This window comes from Oryctolagus cuniculus, chromosome 17, assembly GCF_964237555.1.
Source record: "Oryctolagus cuniculus chromosome 17, mOryCun1.1, whole genome shotgun sequence".
Classification (NCBI taxonomy): Eukaryota; Metazoa; Chordata; class Mammalia; order Lagomorpha; family Leporidae; genus Oryctolagus; species Oryctolagus cuniculus.
Window position 1 is genome coordinate 12,027,788 of NC_091448.1, and position 21,278 is coordinate 12,049,065.

General features: G+C 46.1%; 1 protein-coding gene and 1 long non-coding RNA gene across 29 annotated transcripts in view; one reads left to right on the plus strand and one right to left on the minus strand.

Annotated features, from left to right (window-relative positions):
• Positions 1-21,278, minus strand: part of CEP112 (centrosomal protein 112) — a 521,685-nt gene that overhangs the window by 108,352 nt on the left and 392,055 nt on the right. For 24 of the 28 annotated variants that reach the window (XM_051825862.2, XM_070060425.1, XM_070060419.1 and 21 more), the window contains one exon: positions 4,888-4,950. The exons of 2 other annotated variants lie outside the window; for them this stretch is intronic. In XM_051825862.2, coding sequence (XP_051681822.2) covers positions 4,888-4,950 — 63 coding nt within the window. Of the gene's footprint in view, positions 1-2,601; positions 4,173-4,887; positions 4,951-21,278 lie in introns of those variants that run through there. 2 more of the 28 variants (XM_070060423.1, XM_070060428.1) reach the window with 1 other exon arrangement.
• Positions 4,828-11,254, plus strand: LOC138846035 (uncharacterized). Its single transcript, XR_011383413.1, has 2 exons — positions 4,828-5,237; positions 11,019-11,254. It is a non-coding gene; the product is annotated as an uncharacterized lncRNA (long non-coding RNA).

A 21,278-nucleotide genomic window follows, 5' to 3' on the forward strand; every position in this document is an offset into this window, starting at 1 on the left:
CAGAGAAAGAAGTGGATCACATCATTTCATGCAGATATTAAAATCAACACTTTGAAGGGCTGGCGCTGTGGTGTAGCGGGTAAAGCCGCCGCCTGCAGTGCTGGTATCCCATATGGGTGCTGGTTCAAGACCTGGCTGCTCTACTTCTGATTCGGCTCTCTGCTATGGCTTTGGGAAGCAGCAGAAGATGGCCCTAGTCATTGGGCCCCTGCACCCAGAGGAAGCTCCTGGCTCCTAGCTCCTGGCTTCGGATCAGCGCAGCTCCAGCCATTGCAGCCAGCTGGGGAGTATGCGAGACCTCTCTCTGTCTCTGTCTCTGTCTCTTCTCTCTCTCTGTAACTCTGACATTCAAGTAAAGTAAATAAATCTTTTAAAAAAATAAAATAAAATTAACACTTTGAGAAACAAAAGGAAAGCTCTTTTGGTCTGGTGCTGTCAGCAATCTAACCCATGCAAGCTATAGTAGTTATCATAACTGTTAAGCCATTAATGCATTGCATACATGCTAGTGGTCTTACTTAAAGTCTTAAAATTAACAGGATTCTAAATAGAAGTTAACAGTTTACCTTCAACTCATTCTATTGTTTTCCATATGGCAGTGCAGTTTGAGTCTGTATAATTTTTATGTATCTATTTGAAAGGCAGGCAGAGAGAGAGGGAGGGACGGGGAGGGGGGAGAGAGGGAGAAAGAGAGAGAGAGAGAGAGAATCTTCCATTCACTGGTTCACTCTGCCAAATGCCCACAACAGCTAAAGTTGGGCCATCCTGAAGCCAGGAGCCCCACACTCAATCCAAGTTTCCAGGTGGGTGTCAGGTGTCGCTCCCCCTCTTCGTGGAGGAACGACACTAAGCCCTGCCTAGGCTTCATATCCGAGTCACGGCACCATTATGTCGCTCCCCCTCTTCGTGGAGGAGCAACACAGGACCCTGCGCTGTTCTTTCGTCTGCTCGGCCCTCCCCGGGTTTGCTGCTGGTTCTTCCCGGGTTGGCTACTATCCCTTCCACCTCCGTGGAAGGGCAGTTCCCCCTGCCACTTTCCCCACTTCCGCAGGGGAGCGGCACACCGCCGGCCGGCTTTCTCGGGGGCTGCACGGGTGTTCCTTCAGCTAGATGTTCCCCTTAGATGTTCCTGGTGCATGCCGTCTCTCTCCTCCTTTATAGTCCTCCTCCGCCAATCCTAACTCGGCTGCCCACACGCCGAGTACGCTGCTCTCCTCCAATCAGGAGCAAGTCCTACAGTTTATTAGCTGAACTGGAGGCAGCTGTGTGGAAGCTGTTTACTTCTCTCCCAGCGCCATATTGTGGGAGAGCAGATGCATAGAATAAGTCTTAATTCCAGTAACTCAGTCCAGTCCGGGCTGCTCCCCACAGTCAGGGACCCGAGTACTTGAGAAATCACTGCTGCCTCACACCATGGCCATGAGCAGGAAGCTGGAACTAGAAACGGATCTGGGATTTGAAACCAGGCATTCCTACAGTGTCTAAACTGCTACACCAAATTTCCACCCTGCAGTTTGAGATTTTTATAAAACTTAAAAAAACACAATAGGCAAGCTAAGCGATGTTTAGGAAGGTTAGGTGAACTCCGAAGCTCCTCATGAGACAAGTGCAAGGACGGCTCCTGGACTCCCTCCGCATGCTGGGTGGTGCCCTGGAGAGGGCGTGAAGTGGGGAGCAGGTGGGACACGAGGCAAACATCCAGGCACTCGTCTGCACTGGACACTGGGTGGCTCACACGGGGCAGCAGGGAAGCCAGCACCTTGGCAATGGGTAGGCTCAGCTGGCATTCCAGCCTTGGCCTCCACACTTCCACCTGTGGATATTTCTGCAGACTGGCAATGCCTTTCTTTGAGAAATGACCAGTGGGAAAAACTGCATTTAAATTGAAAAGGCAGTATTAATACATAAGACTCAGACAAAAAGGAACAAGTATGTTATTCTGATGGAAATGCTATTTGGGGGCACGATGCAAACACACCTTCATGGTGAATACTGAGGATGTGAGAAGGGGACGCAGCCCTCGGAAGCACCAATGCTTGGTGTTCAAGGTCCACTAGGTCCCAGAAGCTTGATTAAGTCTTACAGATTAAGGAGCTTCCCTTAAAGAAGGACAATATTTAAAATGTTTTTCAAATTTCGCTTGAATCTTTCCTGGATACCAGTGGGTTTGTGCATGCATTTTATTATTTTTTTTAATTCGATAGAGGTATTTTTAAAAACTTGATAATCAAAATTAAACAATTTTGCTTCCAACATTCTTATCAGCTTGGTGAGACAGGAGTTAGAGATTGCAGCAAACTGTCACTTGGAAACAGAAAAAGTCAACCCATGGCTCTGGACTGACTGGCACTGTAGACCACTGCTCCTCAAATGCCAGGTCACAGACATAAATACGTAGACGTTATGTGCATGTATCTATCTGTATGCAGAGATGGGCAGACAAGATGCTGTCGGTGTCAGGGTAGAGCCCGCCTTTCGGGGGGGAGGGGCTCTCCACTGTTCTCTGGTTTGTGTCACACTGCCCTTCCACAGTAGGACAATGGCTGCAGGATATGATCGCTGTTCCTGGTTGGCTTTTCTTCCTTCCCTTCCTCCTTCCTGGTTCTACTTCAGAAAATAGTTAGCAACCCCAGGCCTCTCCAAATTCTTCAGGGAGATTTTATCAATTCCTGAGCACCCAGCAAACCCTTTTCCAGTCTTTTTTCATTCTTCCCTCCCTCCTGTCTTCCTCCATTGCCATTTTAGGACTGTATGTTGGGGCTTTATGAAAAGCTTGGGTGCGTAATGAGGCACCTGCTAAATGCATTATTAGCACTGCTTTGCTCAACAGTTAAAGCTGTATCCTGTGAGGCAAGTGCCACTCTCTCACCTGACAAATGAAGAAACGAAGTTCCAAAGAGGGCCAGTAACTTGTTCAAGGTCACAGTTTTCAAATCCAGGGCTCCAAAGTTTGGGCTTTCCTCCACACTAATTCACCTTTAATTTACTCTAGTGTCACCTAATCGGGCTTCTTCATATATTCCTTTAGATAAATACTCATGTTTACACTCTCATTATTTAAGCGTTTTTATTAGCAATCTTAAATCTCACTGTCGGTCCCCTACCCCCTCTCCCCTTATTTAACAGACAGCTAAACAAGCAGGATGCAACCTGTGCCAGCTAGGGGCTTTTCATGATTTGGTTTAAGAGTTAGTTTTTGTAGTAATATGATTTCTTTTGATTATAATACTCCTTTTCAGTGGATTAAAAATAATATTTCCCCATGTTCCTTCCTCAAGGAAGGGCTCGAATGATGGCAATCAAGGCATAATCCCCATCTCATATACAAACCCTATGATCCGTCACTTAGACAAAGACTTTCTGCTTTCCTAATAGGATAAGAACTATGTAACATGCACATTTTAGAAATAATTGGAGACATTTCACAATAGCTAGCACCAAAGTTCGGCCATATTAAAAACGTAAGGGAGGGGCGGGCATGTGTTGCAGCATAAGGTGCCACTTAGGATGCCTGCGTTCCACAGTGGAGTGCTTGGCTCACTACCGACTCCAGCTTCCTGCTAATGTCCACTCTAGGAGGCAGGCAGCAGGTGATGGCTCAAGTGGGTGAGCCTCAGCCACCAACAAGAGACCTAGATTGAATTCCACACTCCTGGCTTCAGCCTGGGACAACAGCTCTGGTTGTTTTGCGGGGTGATCTGGGGATGGAAGATCTCTATCTGTTTCTCTCCTCAAGTAGTAGTAATGATGATGATGATGATGATGATAATGATGATGATGATGATGATAAATATAAGGGACTGGGCCAAGCCAGTAGTATCAAGGTTCAAAACTTCCACTTTGAAGTCAGATCCTGGGTAGATCCTGGCTTAGTCAATCAGCAAATTGTGTAACGTGATCTCAGCCCCCATTTTCTCAACTGACAAAATGAGGCCAAAAAATCCTTCCTGGTTCCAGAGTTACTGTGAATGAGGACTGAGTGAATCAATATGGTTAGTGCCTTTCGAAGGTTAAAAATTATTGTTTTGTTTGTGTTGTTGTTCTACTACTACATGGTAACTCATAAAATGCGCGTGACTTCCCGTTTACTACCACAGTAAAGATACTCAGATGAGCTGGCTTGCAGTCCTTAGATATGATGCTCTTGAAACCAAATGGCTTCATTTATCCAGCTGTAAAATGAAGATAAGGAGTATCTGTTTGCTCCAGAATCACTCATACAACTAAGGAATGCTTGAGATTCCCTGAATGACACCGTTGGACAACATTATGACAACTTATGTAGAAAAAGTCCTCCGAACATCATAGTTCAAGTAGAGACAAGCATTCAATCACTGGCCTTTCTTGGAGTGGAACTACCGTCGTAATAACACAGAGCCAGACACGGATGTAGGAACTTGTCGTTCTCTTTTCCTGAGAAGAGTCACCATTGAGCTGCTGACTGAACCTAGAATTATTGTCATTTTGAATTTTGTTGCTAAGTGCCCTTTAGGTTGCAGTGAAATGGAATATTGCAAAAAGGTACAGATGGTATCAGACTGCTTACATCACAAATGTAGGTGTGAGTATCCTGCCCTTGTGAAATGTGCCTCAGCCTGGGCTTGCTCAAGTGTACAGACAGGTTTTACCACATCTGAGTCCGTGTGTGTCTATCTGTGTGTGTGTGTGTTGGTTAAAATGGCTCAATATGCTTAATTTGAAGATTTTTAATAGGACTGACATATGGTAATCATAGCTTCTTTACATACTCATCAGCAATGAGCTACTACTCCATGAAAAGTTGGGCAGAATTAAGGTTAAGTCTAAAGTACAAAGGCCTTTGTGCGTAGTTTTATTTCAGCTTTACTTTTGATTTGACTTTACTTGGTTTCTTTTAGTGTTGCTTACCTGTGAAGATTTGGCCAGCTTCTGAGTGTATTCCTTCTCGATCTGCTTCAGCCTGCTGTTGGCCTGAAAAACACACGTGCATGAGCACACACAGTGACCTATGAGCTTGGTATCTCTTCCACATGCCTATCACCAGGCGGCTGGGACACCTGCCAGCCGCACCGCCCTTCTGGGACAGCCAGAAAACCACAGGGCTTGTCTTTGATCTAAAGCCAACTATTCATCACTTAAAAAGCTTAAAAAAACCTCTCCTGCCAATTATTAGACCAACACAAGACTTCTGTGGAGAGAAAGAGAAAAGGAAGAGGAGAGACAGAAATAGACACAGCAGAAGTGTGAAGGCTCAGAAGGTAAAGTCAGGGAAAGCGAGAACAGAGGAGCGGGAGAGGAAAGGAGGGGAGGGAGCCGGAGGGGGAGGGAAAGAGGGTACACTGAACACTCGTTCACCTTAGCTTAAAAATAAAAGAAACAGAAGCTCTGGACAAAGGCAGACATGAGCTTTTTTGACATTCACTTAGCAGAGCTGAGCCCCCACTCTCTACAAGAGCTATTTTTTTTGAAGTGACAAATATGTCTAAATCAAAGGACTTCTATGTCAAGGAACAAGGGCAGCCTGATGTTCCAGCATCTGCACACCTTGCTTAGAGCCTGATTACCCCTCTGCCATTCAAGTGCCACCCTTTGTTTGTGACCTGGAAGCACTTCACTTTCCCCTCCGTCAGTGCTCAGAAATGTCACAGCGGCGTGCCCGGGACTCGGCGTTCCCCACCCGGCTCGCGGGCTCCGGGAGGCCGTGCAGGCTGAGCTGTGTCGTTCATTTCTGGGAAAGGCTCTGCTCAGGACTCTCAAGGCTTCCTCTGCTTTCTCCTCTCCTCCCTCTCCCCCTCCCTCCCCCTTCTCCTTCTCCCTCTCACCCCTCCCTCCCCCATCTGCCTCTCCCCTCTCCTTTCCCTTCCTCTCTCCCTTCCTCTCTCCCTTTCCCCTCTCCCTCCCCCTTCCTCTCCCCTTCTCCCTCTCCCCCCCTCCCTCTCCCCTTCTCCCTCTCCCCCCTCCCTCTCCCTTTCCCTTCCCTCCCCCTTCCTCTCCCCTTCTCCCTCTCCCCCCCTCCCTCTCCCCTTCTCCCTCTCCCCCCTCCCTCTCCCTTTCCCTTCCTTCCCCCTTCCTCTCCCCCTCTCCCTTTCCCTTCCCTCCCCTTTCCTCTCCTCCTCTCCCTTCCCTCCCCCTCTCCCTCCCCCTTCCTCTCCCCCTCTTCCCCCCTCTCCCCCTCTCCCTCTCCCCGACTCCTTCCCTCCCCTCCTCTGCCCTCCTCTGCCCTCCCCTCCCCTCCCCTCCCCTCCCCTCCCCTCCCCTCCCCTCTCCTCTCCTCTCCTCCTTCTCTTCCCTCACCCCAGTCTCTGTCCCTATCTCTGTCCCTGTTCTCTCTTCCAACTCAACTGTTGTAACTCTCAGGGAAATCATATGTTTTTCTGTTCTTATTTTCCAGCTGTGTTTTCAATTTTTCTTAGAGTTTCCCCAACTTCTACTTTTAACACTTTCTATTGGATTCTGCCATTATATTTGTCATTTCCAGGAATTCTTTCTTGTTCTCTAAGTAGCATCACCACCTTCCTCATCGCCCTTTTTACAGACGAGGGAATGGAGGCACAGAGAGGTTAAGCATCACACAGGGAGGAGGTGACGGAGCCAGGACTCAGCCACACGGGCGCCTCACCAGCCACGGCACATGGTGGAAGGCCTCACACGCGTTCCCAGCTTCTGCTGGTGCTATTAATCTCACCTCCCATCTATCTATCTGTCTACAGCTATCCATCTGTCTATCTTTGCTGCTTACGACATGGCTTTTTTCTGAGTTCTCTATTGGTTTACTTTTGCCAGCCTGTTTTGACATGTCTTTCACATCAAGTACTCTCCTCAAAAGTCTGCTGATCTTTGGTTGTCTTTCTTATTTCAAGTGAGTCCCTCTGGAGCTGACTAGAAGAACCTGGTGCTTACAAGCGTGGGCACAGGCGGACACCAGCGCAGGGGCCAACGACTGACTGGCCTTCCTGTGGGCCTGTTTCCTCCCCAGCACTACATCCACCCAGGCTCTGCCGAGCAGCACAGATCTGGCTGCCGATGCTCAGGGCAGCCAGCCTCACACAAGCCTGGCTTCACTCTTGGTCTCCTGCTCTCAACCATACCTGGGTGGGGCCCTCCGAAAGCCGGGGATGGGGTCATGGCCAACACAGGAACGAGTCTCAGTCATCTGATGCACTTTATACAGATTTCTGACCAATCCTGGACTCCAGCTGCCCCACAGCAGTGCCTCTGACCCCTGAAGCCTTTTTGAAATCCATTAACAGGAACCGTCTCGCCTTTTGGTTTTCTATTCTCAGCTCTGCAAAGTCCATTTCAGGGTCAGCCCCTTCCCCAGCTCTCCAGTGCTGTTCATTTCTTACGTGCACTGCTGTCTCCCTTCCTGTTCTCTTGGTGGAAACTGTAGTATACAGGTACTCATGCCTGGGTCCCATCTTACACAGGCTCTGATTTAACCCAACTGGGACACAGCACAGGTTCTGGGATTCAAAAAAATTTTCTGCAGCTAATCTTAATATTCAGCCAAGGTTAAAAAGCACTGGTTTCTTGTCTTTTTCAATATTTTACATCCATTGTGATGGGATTTCCTCAAGGAGTGGAGATAAACAGGTGAGTTCTGTCCACTGTGTTTAACTGGCAGCAAATGATTTCTTTACTCTGAAATCATTCCTGGGATGAGGAAGCAATTCTGTGCTTTCAACACGCCCTGGGCACGTCTCTCTCATAGCACCACGGCTGCACTGGTCATTGCTGGTTAACTCCTCTCTCCTCACCCCCACCCCCACCCCCACCACTGGACTGTGAGATTCTAGAAGGTACCTAACATTTAACATAGGGCTTAGTGCACAAATAAATATTCACCCAACAAAAGCTCCTTTCTTTCCATTGCCTCAGCTGATACCTCCGAAGTCACCCTTCCTTAGCCATATGCTTTATGGACTTCCACTCAAAAGTAATTCCTTGAACTTCTGTTCAAAAGTAATTTACCCCCTAAATCTCTTAATCCCATCGTGCACACAGGGTATTGTTTTTTGTTTATCCTCCAGAGTAGAGAGGGCCTGTGACTCTGTCCCTACTAAGCTGTCAGGCTCTGTTCCAGCTCTATACGTAGAATAACCACTCTCCAGTACAGGTCAAGGCCTATACTACGTTGAGCCTCTTGAGGTCTACTGGTCTTGGTTCACATTCTGCCAGAGTTATTTATCACAAACTGCTTGAAAAAGTACTTGCTGCTTCTTTAATAAATACTTACAGAGCTCTTACCATGTGCTAGGCACTATCCTAAGTGCTTTAAAAACATTTACCCTCTAGAAAAGTTAAAAAGTAATTATAGTGTCATAAAGATTAAGTTACTTTTCCCTAAAAAGCTACAGCCAGAGATGAGAGTTAGTGCAAGAAACCCGTGTCTCAGTGGCAATCGCTTTGCATGCGTGTGTGGCTAGCCAGCCCTCAAAGCTCACAAACACACAAACTCCCCTCCAACCGAGTGTCCATTCATTCGTCCATTCCGGCAGCCAGGACTACAGCAGTGAACAAAGCAGACAGGACTCCCTCCTGACCTTTATGGAACATCTATCCTGCAGAGTAAACAAAATAACTTTTAAAAATAGCACTTTAGATGGTGCAAGTGCCACGGAGAAAGAAAAAGCAGGAAAGGGAATGAGATGTGATGGCAGGTGAAATTATAAAATTTTTATAATTTTAAAAATAGGGCAGCTGGGGAAGACTTCCCTGAGAGGTGACACCTCAGCAAAAACTTGCAGGAGATGAGGGAGCCAGGGTGCACGCTGTGGGAAGAGCGTCCGGGAGGCAGGAGGAGGGCCCAGAGCACAGCGCTGAGGCAGGGGCACACACAGCATGGGCAGGATGAAGTGAGGAGGCCAGCATGGTTGGATCGGTGAGCAACATCTCCCTTGGAAAAGGCGAACGAGAGCAAGCGGCCACGCCTGCATGGCACTGCATGTAATTGTTAGGACACTGGCTTTTACAGCTTATTGATTTGCGTATTTTAGAGGTGGAGAGACAGTGACAGAGGAAGAATCCCTCACTCACTAGTTTACTCCCCGCATGCCTACAACAGCCAGGTCTAGGCCAGGCTGAAGCCAGAAGCAGGGAATTCAATACTCAGGCCCCCCATGTGGTGGCATCACCTGCTGCTTCCCAGGCTGTGCCGCAGTAGGAAGATGGAGTCTGGAGTGAAGCTAGGACTTGCACCCTGGCGCGCCAGTACGGGACACAGGCACCCTAAGTGGCACCTCACCTGCTAGGTCAGCACCTGCCCTAGAATTTGCCTTTTAACATAGACAAGAGGGAGAGCCACTGAAGGGTTTCCAGTAAAGGAGAAATACTGAATTTCACTTAAGGGTTAATAAGATGATTCCAGTTTTTGTTTGGAGCAAGACTCAAGCTAAGAAGCCTGTTGGAGGGCACTGCAAATAATCCAGGATGGGAACAGAAGAGGGGGTATGAAGAGGTCAGGTTCAGAGGAAAATTTACAGTAGAACAATGGGATGTGCCACATAATAGGAAGCAATGAGTCAAGGGTGATTTCAAGGTTTTTATTTTCATTTTAAGATTTGTTTATGGGGCCAGTGTTGTGGTGTAGCAGGTTTAGCAGCAGCCTGCTGTGCCAGCATCCCACATGGGTGCCCATTTGAGTCCTGGCTACTCCACTTCTGATCCAGCTCCCTGTTGATGCACCTGAGAAAGCAGCAGAAGACATCCCAAGTACCTGGGCCCCTGCTCCCACATGGAGACCCGGATGAAGCTCCTGGTTTCAGCCTGGCCCAGCCCTGGCTGTCGTGGCCATTTGGGGAATGAACCAGCAGGATGGAAGATTGCTTTCTCTCTTTCTCTGCCTGTTAAAAAATGTATTTACTTATTTGAAATGCATAGTTATAGAGAGAAAGAGGGAGAGGGAGAGGGAGAGAGAGAAAATCTTGCATCATTCCCCAAATGGCCACTATGGCAGGGGCTGGGCCAGGCCAAAGCCAGGAGCCAGGACCCAGGAGCTTCATCCAGGTCTGTCACATGGGTGCAGGGGCCCAAGGATTTGAGCCATCTTCCTCTGTGTCACAACACCAGCCTCAACTTCAAGATTTTTATCCTATGCAACTAGAAGCATGAGGTTGTACTTGACATGGGAAAAGCATGGGTGGAATAGGCTTTGGAGGGAAGATGAGATCCATTGTGCACAGATTAAACTGGGAGATGCCTGTAGACATTTAGTGTTGAGATAATACTTAGGTATTCAAGTCTTGAGTTTAATGGGAGAGGTGAGAAGTATACATTCAGAAGTCAACAGTATATACATGGTGGACAAAAACACTATTGGTGGAGATCTCAAGACAGGGAGTGAATGTTTTAGAAAAAGGAAGTCTAAGAATTCTTAGCCCTTTGGGCCTGCAAATAAGATAATGACAAGAAGGAGGAGAGCATACAGAAATAAGAACCAAAGAGATGAGAATTCAGGATAATATGGAATCCTGCAGCAGAGAAGCAAATGTTTTGTGGTCTCGTCACCTGTGTCAAATGCTGCAGAGGTCAGATAAAGTAATTTCATAAATTATCACATAGAGATCACTGGTTCTATGGATGAAACACATTCTGGGTGCCGGCGCCGTGGCTCACTTGGTTAATCCTCCGCCTGTGGTGCCGGCATCCTATATGGACGCCGGATTCTAGTCCTGGTTGCTCCTCTTCCAGTCCAGCTCTCTGCTATGGCCCAGGAGGGCAGTGGAGGATGGCCCACGTGCTTGGGCCCCTGCACCCGCATGGGAGACCAGGAAGAAGCACCTGGCTCCTGGCTTTGGATCGGCGCAGCTCGGGCCATTGTGGCCATTTGGGGAGTAAACCAACAGAAGGAAGACCTTTCTCTCTATCTCTCTCTCTCACTATCTATAACCCTACCTGTCAAATAAATTAAAAACAACAACAACAACAACAAAACAAATTCTGGGGGCTAGCGCTGTGCATTGGGTTAACGCCCTGGCCTGAAGTGCTGGCATCCCATGTGGGTGCCAGTTTGAGACCTGGCTGCTCCACTTCCAATCCAGCTCTCTGCTATGGCCTGGGAAAGCAGAAGATGGCCCAAGTGGTTGGGCCCCTGCACCCACGTGGGAGACCCGGAAGAAACTCCTGGCTCCTGGCTTCGGATCGGCGTAGCTCCAGCTGTTGGCAGCCATCTGGGGAGTGAACCAGCGGATGGAAGACCTCTCTGTCTCTCTCTCTCTGCCTCTCCTCTCTGTGTAACTCTGACTTTCAAATAAATAAATAAATCTTTAAAAAAAAACACATTCTGGTGTCATAGGCGGGATGAAAGCTGGGTTAGAGGAGGTTCAAGAGAGGAGAGGAAAGGCCGTGGAGGGAGCACAGATGATTGTTCAGAACTCTGTTACACAGGAAAGGAGAGAAGTGGGACGGAAGTCAGGGGAGGCAGGATTGCTATCTGCTGAAGGCTGATTTGTTTTGCTTTTTTGGGAAAATGAGAGCCAATAGCATGTTTCCAGGCTTATGTGGAAGGCTCAGCACAAGGGAGGGAAAAATAGACAATGTCAGGGACTTACTGAAACACGTCCTTGACTACAGCTGAGCCGTGTGTTCTAGAGCCAATCGTGTCACACACAAAGGCCTGTGTTGAAGCTCTCACTCACAGTGTGACTCTGTTTGGAGACAGGGCCTCTGGAGAGGCCAATGCGGGTAAGTGAGGTCACATGGTGGGTCCCTTCTCCAACAGGGTGGTATCCTTATAAGAAGAGAAACAGACTCCGGGTCTCTCTCCCTCTCCCTTTCCCTCTCCCTCTCTCTCAATGTGTGTGTGTGTGTGTGTGTGCAAAAGTAGGAGAGGCTACATGAGGACACAGTGAAGAAGGCAGCAAGAGAGACCTCACAGGAAAGCAATCGTCACGCCAACTTGATCTTGGACTTCCAGCTTGCAGAACTGTGAGAGAATAACTTTCCACCATTGAAGCCACACTCTCTGGCATTCTGTTAGGGCAGCCTGAGCTGTGACTAGGGGGGCAACTTCTGACTGCTCCGTTGTCTCCAGGAAATGGAGGAAAGATCAATCAGCTGAGCATGAGGACGATAGTAGAGGCATGTGAGGGACGAGAGGCGGTCCAAGACAGCCATCCAGTGAGAAAGCAGTCTGGAAAATGAGCCGGAGTCCCAGGACTCCAGCAAGCATCTGGGCCCACTGGAAATGACCGTGGTCAAAGTTAATGTGAGGCCAGTTTCTAATACAGAAACACCTGTAGAACTTGCTGACAGCTTAACGGGAGCAGAATCAACACTTTGGAGAAACAGGAGAGTAACTGAGGCAAAAAAATTAATATGTTAACCGTTGAGGTTGCCGCCTGAATTTCTGAATCCCTCTTAAATGAGTCTGAAGAGCTCTGCCCTGGTGTGGTTCATAGTTAATTTACCAGGCCAATTGTCCCTAAGACTTTTTTTTTTCCAGAAAGCATTTTTCTCACTGTAAATCATTCTCAAGTCCTTAAATAGTTTTATTTATTTGAGAGTCAGAGTTACATAGAGAGAGAAGGAGAGGCAGAGAGAGAGAGAGAGAGAGAGAGAGAGAGAGGTCTTCCATCTGCTGGTTCACTCCCCAATTGGCCACAATGGCCCGAGCTGCGCTGATCCGAAGCCAGGAGCCAGATGCTTCTTCCTGGTCTCCCATGCTGGTGCAGGGCCCAAGCACTTGGGCCATCCTCCACTGCCTTCCCAGGCCATAGCAGAGAGCTGGATCGGAAGAGGAGCAGCTAGGACTAGAACCAGTGCCCATATGGGATACTGGCATTGCAGGCTGGGGCTTTAACCTGCGGTGCCACAGTGCTGGCCCCTAAATTCCTGTTCTGATTCCAACATCGCATTCATATGTGAATCTGGTTCTGATACTTGCTCTGTCTCTTCAAACTGTGGCTTATGACTTTCAGTATGCCTTGTGATTTTCTTCTTGATAGCCAGACATGATGTGTTGGTACAAGGCACTGCAGTCAGAAGGCCTTCAGCAATGTGCGAGTGAGGTACGGAGGGCAGGGGTGTATTCTACAGTCCTACAAGGAGGTTACATCAGTCTTTCAGTAATCCTGCATGCCTGGACTGGGATCTTCACCAGTCTTCTCAGCTTAGGGTAGCCAGGATGCTGGAAGCCACTGGAGCTGTGTACTTCCTTCTCCCCACACAGGAGGCTGCCGTTGGGTATGGAACATTCCCCAGGCCACTTGGACTCTGAAAAATCTCCGAAATCAATAGTTCAGTATGGGTGGCAGCACGCGCTGGGCAATTTCCTGATGGCCACTTTTGCCCTCTGCTGTCCGAGGCCTGACTGGCGTGTTCTCCACCACTCACTGTGAGAATCTAGTCAAGGTGTTGGAGGCAAGACTCCCCAGTCTTCTCTCCTAGCCTCGTCTGCACCAAGTCGCCGGCAACCCGTCAGTCACAGCGCAGGTTCTCCGGGGCTGGCTCCGGTTCCCACAGACGTTTCTCTCTGGCACATCACAATTTTCTGCATATTCACCTGTTTGTCTCTCCAAGTTTGGGGCAGTAGTTTGTCCTGTGAGTTTGCTTCTCTGACACATATAAGGAGGGCTGCTGATTTTTTTTCTCCAGTGTGTTCAGCTTTTTAGCTTAGTTTTGAATGGCAATTTCTAAGCACCATAGGTGCTGGACCTAATTGACCGAAAAATAGCATTTTAAATATTCCCAGAGAAACCAAAGACTGAATTTAATGAATAGTCTCTGTGATTGCTGAGACAATATTGCATTATCTCACATATGTATAATTATATCCAAGAAAGAAGCTTTGGAAAAAATTTGACGTAATGGCTGAAAATTTTCCAAACTGAAAAAAAAAAAAAAAAACTCTCTAAAAACCACAAGTCCAGAAGATTGTTGAACAAAAAAACAAGATAAACGCAGAGAAAACCACATCAAGGCACATCATAATAAAATTGTAAAGAACAGAAATAAAGATAAAATCTTAAAAGCAGCCAGAGAAAACAGATATGTTAAAAAGACAACAATGACTGAGGGCTTCTCATCTGAAGTTTTGGAAGTCAGAAACAACATAATAAATCTTTAAAGTGCTGAAAAAAATCTGGTAGTATAAAATTGCCAGTCCAGGAAAATGTCCTTCCAAGCTGAAAGTGAAGACACGTCGTGTGAGCAGACAGGCAATGCTGTCAATGGAGGAACTGGAAGGCGTAAACAGCCCCGACACAGAGAATGCGTGAGTGAGTATAAATTACCTTTAGTTCTCACTTAAAAAGTTTTGAAAATATTGAATTGAATATTTGAATGTTAAAGCAACAGTAATAAAAGCTATATTGGGAGGGCTGTAGTATGTATAGAAATATAGGAGAAGAATGGGAAATTCAAGAATTTATTTTTAAAGATTTATTTGTTTATTTGAAAGAGTTACCGAGAGTGGGGCAGGGGAGACACAGGGAGAAAGGTCTTCCATTTGCTGGTTTACTTCTCAGATGGCTGCAACAACCAGGGCTGGGCCAGGCCGAAGCCAGGAGCCAGGAGCTTCATCTGGGCCTCCCATGTGGGCGGCAGGGGCCCAAACACTTGCTATTTCCAGGCTATCTTCAGGGAGCTGGGCCGGAAGTGGAGCAGCTGGGATACAAACTGGTGCCCACAAGGGATGCCAGCATTGCAGGCAGCACCTTTATCTGCTGCCCCACAAAATTGGCCCCAAGTTGAAGAGGTATGTATAATAGGCAAATAGCAGAAATAAAATGGAATAAGTAAATGGTCTAAAAATGCCAATTAATTGACAAACATTGCTACGTTGGATTGAAAAAGATGTAATTACATGATGTTTTCAAGGTAAATATTTTAAAAAAATTTAAGGTTAAAATTAAAAGGATAAAAAAAGATGTTCCATGCAAATAATAATCAAAGTGGAATGAACATATTAGCACTAAACAAAGCAGATTCAGAACCCAGAAGCTTGGCAGAAATAAACAGGGGCCTTTCACATCAATAAAAACGTTAATTTATAAAAGTGATTAACAGGCCCAATTTCAAGAACTCCAAACACATGAAACAAAGATCTCAAAAAGAAACAAATTCACAAACTATGACTGAAGAGATTTAAAACCCCATCCTCAGGAACTGATGGAACATACAGACAAATCATCACTGTGGATATACAGATGATTTGAAAAACGCTGGCAACCAACTTGACCATTAAACGAGACAGACCATATTCTGGGCCACAAAACACATTCTGATAAAGGTTAAAGGGTCACTCTCATACAGAGTATATTCTCTGACTATAATGAAATTAAATTCGAAGTCCAGGGTGGGCATTCGGCACAACAGCTAAGATGCCACTTGGATGCTTCTCGCCAGAGTACCTGGATTTGAGTCCTAGTCTGCTTCCAATTCCAGCTTCCTGCTAACGTGCACCCTGGGAGGCAGCAGGCGATGGCTCCGTTGCTTGGGTCCTTGCCACTCACGGGGGAGGCCCAGACGGAGTTCCCAGTTCCTAGGTTCTGCCTGGCCCAGCCCTCACTGCTGCAGGAGTTTGGAGAGTTAACCAGTGGATGGGAGAACGCTGTCCATGTCTCTTTCTCTCCTCTTGCTCTCTTTTTCAAATAAAAAAAAAATTAGAAACCCAGAAAGGATATTTTTGTTTTTACTCAATTCTTTGTAAAGTAAAACATATACATATAAATGCTCCATGATCCAAAGAAGAAATTACAAAAGAAATTAAAAATATTTTGAAATGAGTGAAAGTGGAAGCATATATGAATATTTGTGGAATGCAGTATATCAGCACCCAGAGGAAAATTTTAGCTTTGAATTCTTTTATTGGTAAAGAAAGAAGTCCTACAATAAATAGGATATGCTTCCCCTTGAACAAGCTTGAAAAACATAGTAAGCAAAGTAAGAAAAGAAAGAATATAATAATAGAAGGGGGAGAAATTAATGCAATATTTTTAGAAGTAAAGAAAACTATAAAGAAAAAATCAAAGAAACAGAAAGCTGGTTCTTGGAGAACAATGAAGTTGACATGTTTCTAGATAGATTAGATTAGAAAAAGGAGAAGATACAAATCATCACCATCAGGAATACTGAGAGGCGGCATCACGATTAGATTCTAAGACATCAGTAGGGTAATAAGAAAATACTATTACAAATGGTGTCTGAAAATAGTTGATACCTTAGACACAATGGACAAATCTCTTAAATGATACAAATTACCAAACATGACTCAAGAAGACATAGAAAAGTCAAAGAGCCCTATATTACCCACACACCTGTTACTCTCCTGTATACTAGGTGAGTTTCACCTCCCCTGTGCTAGGCACTATTTGTTTACAGGGTAAAAGATGTAATAAAGTTGGGGAGAGAACATGTAAGTGAATAACCAGAATGCTGCATAAGAAGTGCCATGACAGAGATCTGTACATTAAGGGCCACATGGAAACTTGGTGATATTTGCTAAGACTCTGGCTTGCCATCATGCTTCCTCTCCATGTACAAGACAAGCAGGAAAGCTATGACAGCGACTGAAACCAGAGCCACTTTCTTAGAGGCCACTTAGGTGTTCAACACCATTGACGTGGTGAGTGAGTGGGCACATGAATCCAAGTTTCATGAGGTCCAGACCACCTTCTTCAAAGCTTGAATCAGCATTTGACATCCGTTGGCTGACCACAGACCTAGGAACCTGGAACAAGGGAGCTCACTTAGTCCTGAGGGGAGAGGGGAGATGGCTGAGGATGTGGAAGCAGGGTAAGACAGAGCCACGCGAGAGTGACACACGGGGTCCTGCCCCCAGCAACCATGGCCCAGGTGATGCACTCATTCAGATCAGTCCTGTCTGATAAGGGGGAATAAAGTGGCTTGAGAAGAGAGACTGGCAGGGAAGCAAAATATTTTTATCACTGTTTTTCCCTCTTTGCACTATATTTTAAACATTTTTTCCTATTAAAGTTATTATTTCAAAATTGAATTTTAAAAATCTTATTTCATCAAATGCACTGAGAATTAAAAAAATCTCACAAATTTAGGAAAGACTGTACTATAGCCATGGTAGCAAAAATTCATCCGAATTGAGGCCGGCGCCACGGCTCACTAGGCTAATCCTCCACCTAGCATACCGGGTTCTAGTCCCGGTCGGGGCGCTGGATTCTGTCCCGGTTGCCCCTCTTCCAGGCCAGCTCTCTGCTGTGGCCCATGAAGGATGGCCCAAGTGCTTGGGCCCTGCACCCCATGGGAGACCAGGAGAAGCACCTGGCTCCTGCCTTCAGATCAGTGCGGTGCGCTGGCCGCAGCGCGCCAGCAGTGGCGGCCACTGGAGGGTGAACCAATGGCAAAAGGAAGACCTTTCTCTGTCTCTCTCTCTCACTATCCACTCTGCCTGTCCAAAAAAAAAAAAAAAAAATCATCTGAATTGGTTTTAAATCTGTTCGATTCATCAATGACATCATGTTGGTGAACGCACTTTTGCAGTCAATCAAGCATTGTCAGCCCCTCACTTTTGATAGTCAGCTAATCAGAGACCACTCACTCCAACAAACATGCCTGAGTGCTAACCAATCAGCAAGTCTCACCAGGCACCCTTCTTTTCTGACCACACCATGCCCTGGCTTTGAAAACCCTTCCCACCTCCATGTGGCTTTTGTTTAAAACCCTGGGGTAAGATCAGCAGCCTGCTCTTCCCAGAGACTCTGCCTGACCAGCATAGCTCCCTCTTACATTCATCTTTCTCTTTTTACTTGAGATAGCTGCAGAAGGTAGCATGACTTACTGAACCATTCTTCTGTTGCCAGATGTTTAGATTATTTCCAACACTTTACCATTATGAATAACATCGTGATACATACCTGCCTAAACAAATGTTTCATTGCAGCACTGATAATATTTTTTTTTTATTTGACAGGTAGAGTTACAGACAGTGAGAGAGAGAGACAGAGAGAAAGGTCTTCCTTTCGCTGGTTCACACCCAATTGGCCACAATGGCCCGAGCTGCGCCGATCCGGAGCCAGGAGCCAGGTGCTTCTTCCTGGTCTCCCATGCTGGTGCAGGGCCCAAGCACTTGGGCCATCCTCCACTGCCTTCCCGGGCCACAGCAGAGAGCTGGACTGGAAGAGGAGCAGCTGGGACTAGAACTGGTGCCCATATGGGATGCCAGCGCTGTAGGCGGAGGGTTAACCAAGTGAGCCACGGCGCCGACCCCTGCACTGATAATATTTTTAAGACAAATTTCAGTGAGTAGAATTACTAAGTTAATCTATTTAAATGTTTCTAAAAGTCTTTATAAATACAGCCAAAGTGCTTTTCTGAAAGATTGTAGCAATTTACACTCATATATATCAGTGTCTGAGGTGCTCCTTACACTATATACTTGTAAGGATCATTTTAATTCTAATATAATTTTTGCTAATGTAAGAATAATTCCTTACTCTAATTTGTATTTATTTGTGAGAATGGCCCATCCTCTCCTCTCCCATAGGAATAACATTTTCAGATGGACACCTGCTGTGCAGAATAGACCACACTGTCCAGCTGCCTGTGCCCCTGGGCGTGGCTGTATGACCAAGCTCTGATCAAGGAAGCTGCTTGTACATAGAAGTGCTACGTGGCAGCTGGAAACTTCTTTAAGAGGCCTTGTCTGACCTTTGACTTTTTTTTGTTCAATTTATATCCACCATCCCAATGCTTAAGTCCTCAATGCCACCTTGGACCACAGAGATGAGGGGCCACACCTCAGGGTAAGCCCGACTATGACCTGAACGGCCACACTGCTACTTTATGTGTGAGAGAAACTATCTTGGAGAAGCCAGGATTATTTGGGGTTTTCTGTCACTCAGTGATGAATCTAATCCTAACACATTTATTAGCCATATTTCCCAACTTTCTGTTTTGCTTTTTCCATCTGCCTACTACCCACTCCACTCTATGCTATTCCCCTAGCAACAGCAAATTCAAAATCATTAGTTTTATGTACTCTGAGGGTAGGAGCTAAGCTCTAGTCATTTATATTCCCTCCTCTCCCAGACCACACCAAGGACAGTGTTAAATGCCTTTTAAATAGGTGTTCGGTAACTGGTGATTGAAGTTCTCCTTCCCTTCACGAAGATTCTTAATCTGGGGTCATAAATAGGTTTTGAGGCCACAGATGGATTTTAAGAGTCCATGGGCTCCCATAAAATTTTATGCAAGACTTTAGATGTATTTTTTTTTCTGGATGATGAGCCAAAATATTTTCAAAGGAGTAAAAGAAATTGAGTGGCATTGTCTTTAGGGTACAATGTTTACAATGGAACCATGACTCTGCCTCTCTCATGGGCTTAAAACCATTACTTCTCCTTTAGTTTATTGCTCCTAACATTTTCACCGTGTTACTCAATTCGGTTCTTTCTCAATCTCATGTTGACAATGCAAAGGGGCCTCAAAAAGTTCATGTGAAAATAGAATTAAAAGATAATGTGCACTTTCCATGAACTTTTTAAAAGTCCCCTGTATTCTTCTGACTCATCTCCTTGCCTGGTTAGCCAGTCTCTATCCTGAGTAGCTCCTAATCACTCTTCTGCGAGCACTTTTGCTTACTCACTCCAAACTACTTGGCCTGGTACTCAAGGTTCTTTTTATTTGTTTGTTTTATTTATTTATTTGAAAAGCAGACAGACAGAGAGACATACAGAGGTCTCCCATTTGGTGGTTCACTTCTCAAACACTCACAACAGCCAGGCCTGGGCCAAGCTGTAGCCAGGGGCCAGAAACTCAATCTGGGTCTCCCAGGTGACGAGTTAAGGACTCCAGAACTCAAACCATCACCTATCTCCTTCCAGGATAACAATGAGTAGGATGCTGGAATCAGAAGATGGAGCTGGGACTCGAACCCGGGCACTCTGGAATGGGACAGGGTTGTCCCACGCCGTGGCTTACCTACTGCACTGAACACCTGCCCCACAGCTGATGACAGGGAACCCACATCTCTTTTTCACTTCAGTGCATGCAAACACCAATTTCACCTTAGGGAAAAAACTCAAAGACAGGAATCTTTCTGTTCTGTTCTCTGATTCATCCCAATACCAATACAGAGCATAAGCAATAACTGTTGAATGCATGAATGAAATTTTTTAATCTGAAGTAAAGGGGTTTGGCAGGCCCCATTTTTGCTTTTCAGTCTCTATACCTCTGCCATGTTTTCCTCTAATCCTACCAATGCATCAAGACTGGTCCACATGCTGACAGTCTTCTCACGTCCTCTAGGAGTGATTTGGTTTCCTCCTGAGTACTAGTCCTGCTGACATGCATGGGAGTTCTACGCTCTTTTAAACACATTTCTTCTCTTTCCTAATAGACTAGGAGTTGATCTTGTACCTTGGCTTCATTGTTTTGCCTTTGTGGCTGCTTGAAAAATACCGTTAAATGAACTAATGAAAAGCAGGGGCTGCTGCTGTGGCGCAGTGGGTTAAAGCCCTGGCCTGAAGCGCCGCCATCCCATATGAGCGCCGGTTCTAGTCCTGGCTGCTCCTCTTCCTATCCAGCTCTCTGCTATGGCCTGGGAAAGCAGTAGAAGATGGCCCAGGTCCTTAGGCTCCTGCATGCCACGGGGGAGACCAAGAAGAAGCTCCTGGTCCTGGCTTCAGATCAGCACAGCTCTGGCCATTGCGGCCATCTGGGGAGTGAACCAGTGGATGGAAGACCTATATCTCTCTATCTCTACCTCTTTCTGTAACTCTTTCAAATAAATAAAATAAATCTTTTTTTAAAAAGCAAATATATATGGGCTGAGTTGATAAAAATTATCAAAATAGCTTTTGGAGAAAAAGAGAGCTATTTCTTCATCTCCACTTAGCATATTAAAGGTAAGGGAGGCAAGTAGAAGTGAAAGGGTTTGTTATTATTATAAAATACAATTTACCATACTTTATTTTTCTTTTGAAAGGAGATGATAGATAATTTAAGGTAAAATGGAAATTTGGGCATAACTGTTTATGAGAGGCAGAATTCACACTATTTGTCATCATGGTAAATATAATTTGTTTTACATGCCATATATATTTTAAAATGTTTATTTTATTTCAAAACATTTTTTTTTAATTTTTTGTTTGTTTGTTTGACAGGCAGAGTGGACAGTGAGAGAGACAGAGAGAAAGGTCTTCCTTTGCCGTTGGTTCACCTGCTAATGGCCACCGCGGCTGCTGCGCTGCGGCCGGCGCACCGCGCTAATCCGAAGGCAGGAGCCAGGTGCTTCTCCTGGTCTCCCATGGGGTGCAGGGCCCAAGCACTTGGGCCATCCTCCACTGCACTCCCGGGCCACAGCAGAGAGCTGGCCTGGAAGAGGA